This window comes from Durio zibethinus, chromosome 8 (assembly GCF_047325235.1).
Source record: "Durio zibethinus cultivar Kanyao isolate XHJ-2024 chromosome 8, ASM4732523v1, whole genome shotgun sequence".
NCBI classification, from domain to species: domain Eukaryota; kingdom Viridiplantae; phylum Streptophyta; class Magnoliopsida; order Malvales; family Malvaceae; genus Durio; species Durio zibethinus.
In genome coordinates, this window is record NC_143169.1 from 21,294,852 (window position 1) to 21,306,565 (window position 11,714).

General features: G+C 31.0%; 2 protein-coding genes across 3 annotated transcripts; both read right to left on the bottom strand.

Moving 5' to 3' along the window:
* Window positions 1–3,540, bottom strand: LOC111278706 (putative inactive nicotinamidase At3g16190). Of its 2 annotated transcripts, none has more exons than XM_089765132.1 (5): window positions 3,329–3,540; window positions 3,107–3,220; window positions 2,314–2,548; window positions 2,062–2,178; window positions 1–298 (listed from the first exon to the last, which is right to left on the bottom strand). In XM_089765132.1, the coding sequence occupies exons 1-3, from the start codon at window positions 3,374–3,376 to the stop codon at window positions 2,477–2,479; spliced, it is 234 nt and encodes a 77-aa protein (XP_089621258.1). In that variant the 5' UTR covers window positions 3,377–3,540; the 3' UTR covers window positions 1–298; window positions 2,062–2,178; window positions 2,314–2,476. The 2 variants fall into 2 exon arrangements, with proteins under 2 accessions (XP_089621258.1, XP_089621257.1); XM_089765131.1 differs by having other exon boundaries at window positions 1–1,122.
* Window positions 3,541–8,375: 4,835 nt separating this feature from the next.
* Window positions 8,376–11,714, bottom strand: LOC111278557 (transcription factor bHLH68-like). Its single transcript, XM_022865159.2, has 8 exons — window positions 11,178–11,714; window positions 10,607–10,934; window positions 10,356–10,430; window positions 10,068–10,133; window positions 9,760–9,825; window positions 9,540–9,596; window positions 9,373–9,417; window positions 8,376–8,799 (listed from the first exon to the last, which is right to left on the bottom strand). Exons 1-8 carry the CDS (start codon window positions 11,357–11,359, stop codon window positions 8,671–8,673), a joined length of 948 nt encoding a protein of 315 aa, XP_022720894.2. The 5' UTR covers window positions 11,360–11,714; the 3' UTR covers window positions 8,376–8,670.

The following is an 11,714-nucleotide window of genomic DNA, read 5'->3' on the forward strand; positions in this document are numbered from 1 at the left end:
ATTTGATTGAATATAAACAGTCGGATCTTCAAAAGCGTAAATTCAAGTAAATAATAATGAATGACTTGATTTTTTTTATGAGTTTTAACAATAGCACAAACATAAACACGTTTAGATGAGAAATAAATTGGAGCTTTTGGTTTATTTGGAAAGGAATTTTACATTCATTTCATGAAGGAGACTGGGCAATACGAACAACCATGCCTCTAGATATGTCCCTTAAGTCCTCTACCCTTTGTTTCAATGATGTGCTTTTCAATCAATCATGTGATCCAAACCAAAGCAACTCCAGATACAGCTGCCTCATGTGAAAAAAATAAAATAAAACAAAACAAAACAAAACAAAAAAAAAACAAAAATAAGTGAGGGTGTCACAACCCCCATTTTTATGTGAAGCATTTAGAGATGGCTAAAAGTGGCAATCCTCATATATAGTATACAATCCAAATGACAAAGCAATTAGAAAGATAGTTGGAAAAGATTCAAGCATGAGCAACTCCTTGATTGGAAGCAGTGAAGTAAACTAGCAAGCCTTAAGATAGCTGGAACCAGCTAGTGGCTCAATCTTCTCTATTCTTAAAGGATAATATTAGGAATTACCCCTGAACTATAATGAAATATTTGATATAATACATAAACTTTAAAAATCTTTAATGTGATACTTGAATTATTAATTTGTTAACTAATGCGTTGCTTGAAGAGATATTTGTTTGCCATATATCATCATTTAAAGCTAACCATGTTAAGGGTAAATACCACATCAATTAACAAATTCATAATTCAAGCATCACACTAGAGATTTTTAAAATTCAGGTAAGTTTCATTATAATTCAAAGACTATTTGTGACATTAACCCTTATTCTTATAACAAGGAAATAAGCACAGTGATGACTATCAAGTACAGAAAACAAACACATATTTTGAATGACAAACAGTTTTATATCATTGCATTCCACATGGCTGCAGGTTGCCTATGGTCTAATAGAAAAGTAACTAGTGTCACCGGGTAGAATGCATTCCAGTTCAATCACTTTATGGATCAAGCATTGGTTTCACACCACTCCTGTAGTGTTGGTGTTGCAACTCCAATATTTTTCATGTCAAAGATATTGGCTGGTTCACCTAATTTAAGGCTTTGCATCAGTATAAATTCCATATTTGCAAAAAGATGAAAGTACAAAACTTGAGGTAAGTAAACTCTTTTGGTATGTCAATTATGGCATTTAGAAATGATAACGAGACAAATAAGAGAGAATTGTCAGTAAAAGTTTTCAGGCAAGGGCAAAGAAGGGGATTAAAGAGATTGGAAGTTCATAGGATAAAATTTTCCTCCATCCACTCCAACCTAGCCCTACTCTATTTCATTTCCCTGCCTTCTCTCTACATTCTTTTTCTCGGAAGGAAGGTGCAAATGTTTCCTCACTCAGAAACCTTTTGATCATCATGCAAATCTCACAAGATTCCTTTTACACATTGTACTCTTATTATATGTTTTGACTTGCATTCCTCTTCCAACAACTAAAGGAAGGACCTTAGCTAACAGCCTCTAATCTCTTGCACCCTTAAACCAGGCTTTCAGAACGAACCACAAGCTCCTACCTTGTTGATCTACTAATTGCACATATAAGTACATTCATTCCTCATTTAATTATATGCCTGCTTCTTACATACATACATTTGAATAGTCTCCTAGATTGTCTATCCCCTGCTCATCTCTAGTCTTTTACACTACTACCTCCGTAGAAGCTGGTTAGTTTAAGAAAAGATTTTCATTCGCATTTATTCCACCAGAAACAAGCAAACAGTCAATCAACTTAATCTTTTTATTTCACAAACCTTGAATTTACCCATTTGACCTGTAATAATCTCTGCATAAACAATTATTTTATGAAGAATGAAATTTGTTTTCTTAATCTATATCTCTAAGGCTAGGATAAAGAATGCGAGTTCAACTCATGCAAGAAAACAGAAAACATGCATGCTGGTACCTCATATTGCCAGTAGCACAAAGTTATGAAAATTCTGTATAAAAAAATCATTTAGACAGGTAGAACTACATACCATCGTGTATGTCAGGTGTAGCAGCAGCTGTGGCATCAACAATAACAGTAACAGATTGCTAATTATGAGCTACTGCATCAAAGACAGTCTGCCTGATGTAATTTGGAGTTTGAACACCTAGAATAGAGATTCAAGAAAATACTGAAATGTTAATGCACAAAAACTAATCAAAAACTTAATGCCACATAGCATAAAGCAACAAATGCCTCTGATAAAATCACTTAAATTCAAGTGTTAATGAATTCTCCTTACCAACAACCACTAAATTATTGACCCCATTACTCTGAAGGAAAGAATGAAGATGGGTGGCAAAGAATGCACTAAAACGAGTCTTCACCAATTTGTAATCTCCTTCTTTTATCACAAGGCCATCCACCAGTTCTGCACCGAAACTTCCTTCTGTGGTTGGACGCTCCTACTCTGGAGAGTACAAGTGGCGGCGAAAGAGTTCAACATCTCTTCCTAAATGATCATGTTCACGGACGACCTAAAACCCAAAACTATTCCACAATCATCTCCAATTTACAAACAACAGAGCAAGAACTTTGTCAATATCATCTCTAACCAAACCACCACCAAATTTAACAATGCCAATTTCATTTCTGGATAAGTCTACATAGGGTACTTTAATCCTGTTATAGGTAGTAACTAGTGAAAAATGCCAACAGCGTTAGAATTATTTCCAAAAAACCATTCCTCCGAAGTAGTTCCAGGACTGAAAAAAGCTTGGATTATAAATTTTTAGAAGATTAATCGATCATTTTTCAATTAGCTTGTTGTTAGAGTTTCCCTGGAAACAACTTTACGCGAAACAAGGTTACCCGATCATACAAAAATAAACCTTATCCAATGAAGTTGACTGGACAATGAAAAAGGAAGTTGAAAACGGAAAACGATTTTACATCAAATACCCTTTTTTTTTTTCATTTTCTTGATGAACTGAACATCCCACGAGATACCTCCAAGGAAACAAACAAAGAGAATTCATACAAATGAAAGAGAAAGTGAAATAATAGTAACAAGTAGAAAACGGTAGAAAATTTACCCAGACGACGAGAATGCCACGCTGCCTGGCGATTTCAACAGCCTTTATGACATTAGGAACTATAGCCTTGCCTCCATTCACTCTCATCAATCCATCCTCTAAAATAAAATCATTCTGCAAAAATTCCAAAACTCAGTTTTCCAAATAAGGTGAAAATCCAACTCAACATTCACAAGTTACAGTACATGAATTTGCATAAAGGGTATGCAGAAAGATGAAAACCTGCATGTCAATTACAAGGAGAGCTATGTGCTTCCATTTGTCTGCCATGCCTACTCTCTGAAAATCTTAGATTATCTGGTTTCGAACTTTACCTGTTAAAAGTTTATATCGCTGAGCTTTTAACTGTTAAATCAAATCTTTCAACTTTGTTTAAGTTCAAGTATGATGAAAGTCAAAACCCAAATAGCTGATGACTAACAGAACAAAGTGTTTTCGGCTTCTTGGCCTAATCGTTTAAAAACAAACAAACAAACAAACGAGCAAACAGACAAAGTGAATTTGGTCTGCTTTTCAAAGTGCCCGAAAATTTTTAAAAAAATTAAAATAAAAATTTGTGGTTAAATTTATGGTTATGGGCAGGATATGAAACATATTAAGGCCTTCTATAATTTGGTTTCGTGGGTTCAGTATCCAGAGAGGGATGATCCGACTGATATCCAATTTTCTTGGCCCATTATGTTGTCTCTCCCAATCTTAACCCAATGGCCCACTTTTTTTCTTTTTCTTTTTTCTCGATTTAGAAGTTACGTGAGGAAAGCATTCAGCTCCACGGATAACGTAATGAACGGTGATCATGTTTTATGGATAAGATAATAAATAAGATAATATAATAATTATTTTATATTATAGTTCTGTTCATTTCTTAAAAAGAACTTTTAAAAAATTATTTTTAAAAATTATTTGTATTTTCTGAATTGATATAAATTTTTTATTGTTTGAATGAGTTAATAAAAAATTTTTTTTGTTGTTTGGTTATTTTTTGAAAATTTTATTTTTTAAATAATATTAATATAACTATTAAAATATTAAAATTTATTTATTATTAAAGTATAATATTATTATTTGTTATTAAAATTATTAATATTTAAATATAATTATATTTTAATAATAATATTTACTATTAAAATATTATGTTGATATAAAAATACTTAAAATAAAACTATTTATTATTTTTATATTATTTTATTAATATATTAATATATTATTTATTAATAATGTTTATTAATACATTATAATATTATTTATTAATAATATTTATTAATATATTTTTACAATATAATATAATCTATTTATTAATATAATATTATTTTATAAATAATATTATTTATTAATATATTATATAAATATTATATTATTTATTAATATAATATTATTTATAAATAAAATTATAAATAGTTTTATTCATAAATTTTTTTTTTTTCAAAAAAATTTCCTCTTTTCAAGTCCGTAAGATAATTTTTAGAAAAATAACTTTATTTTTTGTTGATCAGTAAGTCATTTTCTATTGATCAATCAATTTTTTGTTAAACAAACACTTAAAAATATAAAAATTATTTTTCAAAAGTTATTTTCCATGAAACAAGCAGAGTCTGTGTTTGATTTGTATATAATTAAAATGGATAGGATTATAAAAAAATTATTAACTTCTTAGTATAAAATGATTTAATCATTCAAAATTTGATATAATTATTTTTAATTTATGGAATTAAATTTACATGTCTTATTATATCTTTAAAAATTATATCAATAATTTAAATTATATAAATTTTGAAGAATGATACTTTTGACTAATAAATAAATTATCTTGTTTTAATTCTTGTATACATTAAGCATAAGATTAGATTATATTATTTAATCTAATTTTATTTATAATATTATTTTATTCTATCATATCATAATATTATATACTAAACATAATTTTTAATTACTAAACTCGCTTATGAAATTTAAAAATTTTATTTTTTATGTATAAAAAATAAATTTTCTATCTCAATCACATATTAATTAAACTAATATAACATGTTCTTTGACAGAAAAAAATGATAAAAAGTAATGATAAAAAAAAATTGTTAATCCCATGAAAAGTTTTATAACCATTTTTTATTTTACAATTTAACCGCTAATTAAACTCATAAGATTTTTATTTTTATCTCTTTCCATATCTTTTACCGAGCAAAAGCCTAACAGTTTTACCGTTTTAACTTATTGCAGACTTAATTATGTCAATTAATTTACGCTAATTGTTTTGTTGTTAGCATTAAAAAACGAATAAAGATAAATCATTGTAAAATGCAAATAGATGGTTGTGAAGATATATTAGTTTAGTAGTGGATCATTATTGTTTATCATTAATGATTTTGGACCTTAATTTTTTACTTGTAACTTTGGTCGCATTTTTCTGCATCAAAATGGCATGGTATGTTTCACGTTAGGGTTACAACCATATTCACACTTTAAAAATTTTTAGACCACTATTTTTTTCCCACTTAATTAAGTAGGGCCAAATTTTTTTATAATTTTCAATTAAAGCTAAGTTTTCTAAAAGTCTTTTGAAACGTTTTTATATTGATTTTTCATCAGATCATTTTTCAATATATAAACTACTAATGCTGGTGGTGGTGGTGGTGATGCAAGAAATAACGTCAGGATTACGAGGGCGGCACCTGTCGGAGTGAGAAGGAAATGGAGGGGTGGTCCATGGTCACACTTTGATTGAGTTTAATCTCAAAAAATGGTCTGGAAAGACCCACAAGACATGGGGTCCATTTTGGCATATTCAGGTCAGCTTCACCACATTAGTGGTCTGGCGCTGCCATTAGCAATGAGCCATGGCCACCAACAGCAGTTGCTCATTTGTCAAGCTTTCCTTTCCAGTTAGATATACGGCTAAGAAACAAATATGGATTTGCTATAATGAGTACTCATGGAAAGTTCCCCTCTTGCAACCCAAACCAACCAAAAAAAAGGAATGTTTCAAACCTTTTATTACTTTTTCTTCCACAAAAATCATTCACTCATGTTACATGGATAAGATTCAAACTATATATAATGCATTACTTTAATTAATAAATCGTTTGAATATATAAGATCAAAAATTCGAATTTAATTTTTTAAATGTATTAATCATTAAATTAAATATTCTAATAATTTTTTTTTAACTTTTCTTCTGATAATGAAGCTGGAAGATATAATTATAGGATTGTATTTAACAGTTATAGAATAATGATAATTATAATATAGTACCTAACTAGCCAAGATGCCTTAAACCGAGACCATTATGAAAAGAGAGAATAAAAAAAAATGAAAAGAGAGAGAGAGAGAGAGAGAGAGAGAGAGAGAGAGAGAGAGAGAGAAAAGCTAGAACATATCAATGGTACATATGGATTGTACTCTCATTGTCAAATGCCTCATTATTGTTAGTTGTAAAGTTAATTAAAGTTTGTGAATGGGGGGGGGGGGGGGGTCATGCCAATGTTCAATGTTGAAGCCTAAGGGGATATTTGCTTTGGTTTTCTTTTTCATCACCATGGTTGCACTCTCAGCATTATTTGGATATATTGGATATAGCTCTTATTTCATATAAAGATCCAAAAGTTAATTAAAGATAGAGAAAAGTATATATTGAGTTAAAGGTGGATAAGTAAAATCAAATGAGTTTCACATTCTATATTTAAATATTTCAATTACTCAAAGAACTATCAGAATAATATGCTTGTAATACCTTGGATGTTAGAAAATTTAGGTAAAAGGAAATTACTCTATTTCAAAATGAGAACATGTTTGAGGTCTCAATAAGAACTTATATTAAATTTGTAAATCATTCATAAAAAAAAAAATTGTTGGAAGTGAGAATTAATTGAAATTAAACCTTAAAAAGCAAAGTGTTTTTTTTTTTCTTAAATTAAAATGTAAAGTATTTGATCTTCACCAACTCAATCTCCAATCTTTGACAAAAAAAAAATCCTTAATTAATTACTATATAACCTAGCTAGTTATTAAACGAAAAAAATAAATAAAAATAAAAATTCAGTATTTATGATATATATCCCTTTTATAGATTATGTGGAGTACTAATACGATTGCATGCATTAAGTTTTTTCTTTCAAGTTTGAATGCAATTAATTTATCTTTGGTACAGCCATAAATATAGCACATTAGTTTAATTATGCAGAGGGCAGTATGTGCAGCAAATTGATAATAATAATAGAGAGGTCATAGTGCGATCAGAATTGTAGTACAATTATGATAAGCAGAGATCAACTGGGATGTGAAATTGGATAACTTACCTCATATGGCAACGGGTGAATGAACAGAATGAAGCAAAAGAAAATGCTAAGAAAAAAAATATAATGAATAATATGACTTTTGAGGGTTTTCTTTTTTAATTATTTCAATGGTTATGAAACCAACTTGATTTTTCATTCTTTAATTGCTATTCAAAACAAAGGCAAAAGCTTATATTTGAAGTTGGAACTTGTTGCCTTACCGACAAAGGGTGGATGTCAAATCAGCTTTGCGGATACATGCACCAAGTGTTTCCCACACGGCTGCATGAGAGAGACAAGTTAATTAGCTATATAGGAATATGTACGTTTTTCTTTTCTTTTAGCTTCTGTTCTTCCTTGATACTACCGGCCACAATACATAAAATCAAATCTTTGTACGTATAATACTTTTGTAGAACTGAAGCTATTGTTTCATGTATGGCTAATGAAAATTATGAAACTTAACTCTCTTCCATGCATGTTCAAAATATACCATACCACTTTTCAATATATAAATATATATATTTAATTATATATACACTATACCATGAACATGTTTAATTTTGGATGGCGTATATGTATTTTCATTAGCCTTATCTGTAAAGGGAGATTAGGTTTTTAATCATTTTCAATGTAGTTGAAAGATTTTTTTATTAAACTACAGTACAAAGATAAAAAAAATTATAAATGTTGAAATTTAAATTTCAAATTCTTTTGATATCACTTTTTAAAAATAATATCATAAATCAATTGAATTAAAATTTTAATTTGAGATATCTTTTTTAAGCTTTTAAAAGATGAATACTTCAAAAAAAAAAGTTAAAAAAGGGAAAGAGAGGAAGGGAAAGGGGAGAAGCTTTTTTTTTTTTTCTCTCTCTCAGCAAGAGGAGAAAGCTATTTGTACATTTGTAAGAGTCAAGATTCTTTCTTCAAGAATAAAAGAAGAAAGAATGGTACTTCTTTCCCAACAAGTTTTTTTTTTTTTTTTTTTCCTTTTGAGATGAACAAAAATAGAAGTGAACTTGTTATAGATGAGCTCTATGCCATAGCTCAAAGGAAATTAAAACTAAAATACAAGCTATCCTAAATTAATAAAAAAGGTACAAGAACAATAATTAATATAGCCACTTTCATGTGGTATAGCTAAAAAAGAATGCAATAGCATCATGAGCAATCAGCCTTAATATAATCAGCAGAGTGACTGCTCATGATGTTATATTCATTCCATTCCCATATATCCCATTCAAAGCTTTAGCTAGCAGAGCATGATGCTGCAATCAAACGCCAATTGCCTCCCTAAAACCCGCCGCCGAAAGCCGGTGCCCAGTAATCAGCACCATTATCACTTCCGACTTGTTGGGTGCAAGAAACAGGAACCAAGCACAGCCCTCTACTCCTCAAGTCCTTAGACTCATCCTGGTTATCCTGAAATTATTAGCAGGAAAAGAAAGACGGTATGAGGGCAATGATTTTCATATCTCATTTATGTTTGTATATAGATGTGAATGGATAATGGTGGTCTTTAATTTAAAAGGGTAATCCTCCTTTTCAAAATAAAGTTATAATAATAGCAGTAATGATGAGGTTGATAATGATGATGAACAATTAATCAAATGAGTGAAAGAGATGTGTCATATCAAGAAAGGGTTCCTGGTTAAGGAGCCTCCCTTTGCTTTTTTCTGGTAGGTGTCATTCAACAGCTAATTTTAAAAACGATGGAAATGGAAAAGGGAAGGGGAAAAAGCATTAGAACTATTTCTATCTTCAACTCTTTCCTTTTTTAAATTACATAAACTAATCTTATGCAGTTCCCAATTATGCTTTTGATTAACTTTTATTCACTTATGAAAGTGTTTTAAAGCTGAGAACCTTGTTCTTTCAATGCTTTCCTTTATGAATAAAATACTACTAGTTAAAAACAGATGCTTTCCCATGTACAAATCCAGCTCCACCCCCCCTACTTTGCTTTTGTAAGTTGATGGATCCAATAAAGTATACCTGTCCTTTCTCTTGAGGAAATGCACAATTACTTTCTCCTTGAACCTAAAAAATTAAAATCAAAATTACCCATCAATTAATTCTATCCTAATATTTACAATTAAATATATATATAGATGATGGTGTTGCATTGGGAAATGAGATTATGGATATGTATGGGTACTTACAGATTGTTGGTTTCTCAGGTTTGGAGATGCAGTATCCAAGTAAGGGGAGCTAAGAGCCTGCGTTTAAAGTGGGGAAAAGAGAATAAAATTTGTTTTTATCACTTCCATAACTAAAGATGATATTGTTACGAAAAAGAAAAAGCATGAATTATTGAAACTTTAATCTGCATCTGAGCTCCATGCTAGCATAGAGAGTATAAAAATGTGGAAGAAACATCACCTCAATTTGACTCTGAAGGAATCTGATATATCCAAGAGCTTCTAACAAGACTGAAGCAGTGTCAGTCTGCAAAAGTGCAAACAAACACAAGTGAAAGCCGGACGAAAAAAGATAAACAAAAAAAGAGTGAGAGGGAAAGCGCTTGAACCTTGTTCAGTGCACTACACATCCATATAAAATAAATAAATAAAGAAGCAATCTCTTTATGGATTTTATCATAGAATAAAACTGCTTCTGTAATCTGTATTATTTGTGTTCAGTTTTTGTGGCCTAGCTGATGAAGAACGTAAGAGAATTTTTTGGTGTACCTTTCCAAATGGGGAAACTAGCTGGTGCAGTGCTGTTATTCTATCTCCTAGCTTCTCCTTTCTCACCTGAAAGGATTTAGCTTAAAACTGATAAATAAATGTAAATAATTTTTTTTGGTTTTTTTATCCTTTGTTTTGATAAATGGCAAGATAGTAATAGCTGAAAAGAACAAGACGTGCTTGAAAATAGACAATCAAGAACAACATACTGATATTCATCCACAGACACGAATGCACAAGCACACAGAATTAAAGAGAAAGAGAGAGAAACATTCTTCTTGTGTCTACCTTTAAAGGTGATTGGCTTGAAGACGGCAGAACCCTAGCTTTCTTGCACACCCCACCTGTGGCTGTGCTATTAAACTGCCAAAACAAAAGCAAAGAATAAAATGAGACAACCGAGAAAAAAATAAAAGAACTTTTATGATCTGTATATTTTGATAGATTAACCCAAATAAATTCAAGGCAAAAAAAAAAAAAAAGAATAGAAAAGTGTGGGTGATGTGGGGAGGGTTAATGTTAGTTTTTCTCTTTTTTACCTCAGAAGAATGATCTAGGGGTTGGGTTTTCGACCCATCTGCCTCCTTGTTGTGATAGAAGTCAAACATATTACTACTTAATAAGCTAGTAATACTAGACCTAGGGGAAGAAACTGGAGTGATTTGAGACCAAGCAGCAGCGGGCCTAGATGCTTGAAATTCATGATCGCCATGACCGTACAAGTTGCTATTTTGAGTAACCTCTTGCTTGACGTCGATAACAGGAACCCTCGGTGATGGATTTAGGATTTGGTTTTCCCAAATTTCCAACTTTTTCTGCTGAAAATGACTTGGACCAAACCTCTCTTCTTCGCCGGATAATCCACCCCTAACCACCAAATAAGAACCCCCATAACCATAGTTATTAGTATATTGCATTATAATTTATGTACAAGAAAAAATGCTATCTTAAGATAACCGAAAGAAGCAATAAAAAAGCACAAATAAAGAAATAGGTTTAAGGACAGATCAGATAGAAGCAAGATTTACGGATGAACAAGCCCATGAAAGAAGGTTATAGAGAAAGCAGAACTATAATGAAAAAAGTAGAGATGAAGTCGAGAAAGTTCACAAGAGTAATTGGCTCCATGACTGTGGAAGCTCTTGGTTATGATCAGGCAAAGGATTAGGAGGAAGAGTAGAAGATCCAAGAGTATGTTGAGGAGGGAAGAGAGAAGGGGATGTAGTTAACAAAGCAGAAGGCTGTTGATAAGGTGGATGCATGCTCCACCAGCTAGGGTTTCCTGCCATCATTTGTTGCTTGCACTGAACTGATGATGAGCTAGCTACTTCAAATATTTCATATGCCTCTGATCCTTCAAGAAAGAAGTTCCCTAAAGAAAAATCTCTCTTCCTTTCCTTGCCTTTTCCCTTTCACTTTGTCTCTTCACTTTGCTAAGTATCCTTGTTTATGCACCCAACCAAACAGGACTTCACTTTGCTAAAAGCTTTGTCAAGAGAGTCCCCTGTTTGCTTTCTCAGATGTGGCTAAACAAACTTTGGGTCTATGCCATTGAAAGAATTTTAATATTTGCATTTGTTTCATTCTTCTTTCATTTGTTTAGCATTCTTTTTTATTCTGTGCTTTTGCTTTATTGTAAAGTGAGGC

Coding starts and splice junctions, on each gene's coding strand:
- LOC111278557 (XM_022865159.2), bottom strand. CDS start 11,359: ATGATGGCAGGAAACCCTAGCTGGTGGAGCATGCATCCACCTTATCAA. Junction 9,418..9,539: donor ACCTGAGAAACCAACAATCT/GTAAGTACCCAT, acceptor TTAATTTTTTAG/GTTCAAGGAGAAAGTAATTG. Junction 8,800..9,372: donor TTCCTCAAGAGAAAGGACAG/GTATACTTTATT, acceptor TAATAATTTCAG/GATAACCAGGATGAGTCTAA.
- LOC111278706 (XM_089765132.1), bottom strand. CDS start 3,376: ATGGCAGACAAATGGAAGCACATAGCTCTCCTTGTAATTGACATGCAG. Junction 3,221..3,328: donor TCCTTGTAATTGACATGCAG/GTTTTCATCTTT, acceptor GAATTTTTGCAG/AATGATTTTATTTTAGAGGA. Junction 2,549..3,106: donor GTGGCATTCTCGTCGTCTGG/GTAAATTTTCTA, acceptor TTTGGGTTTTAG/GTCGTCCGTGAACATGATCA.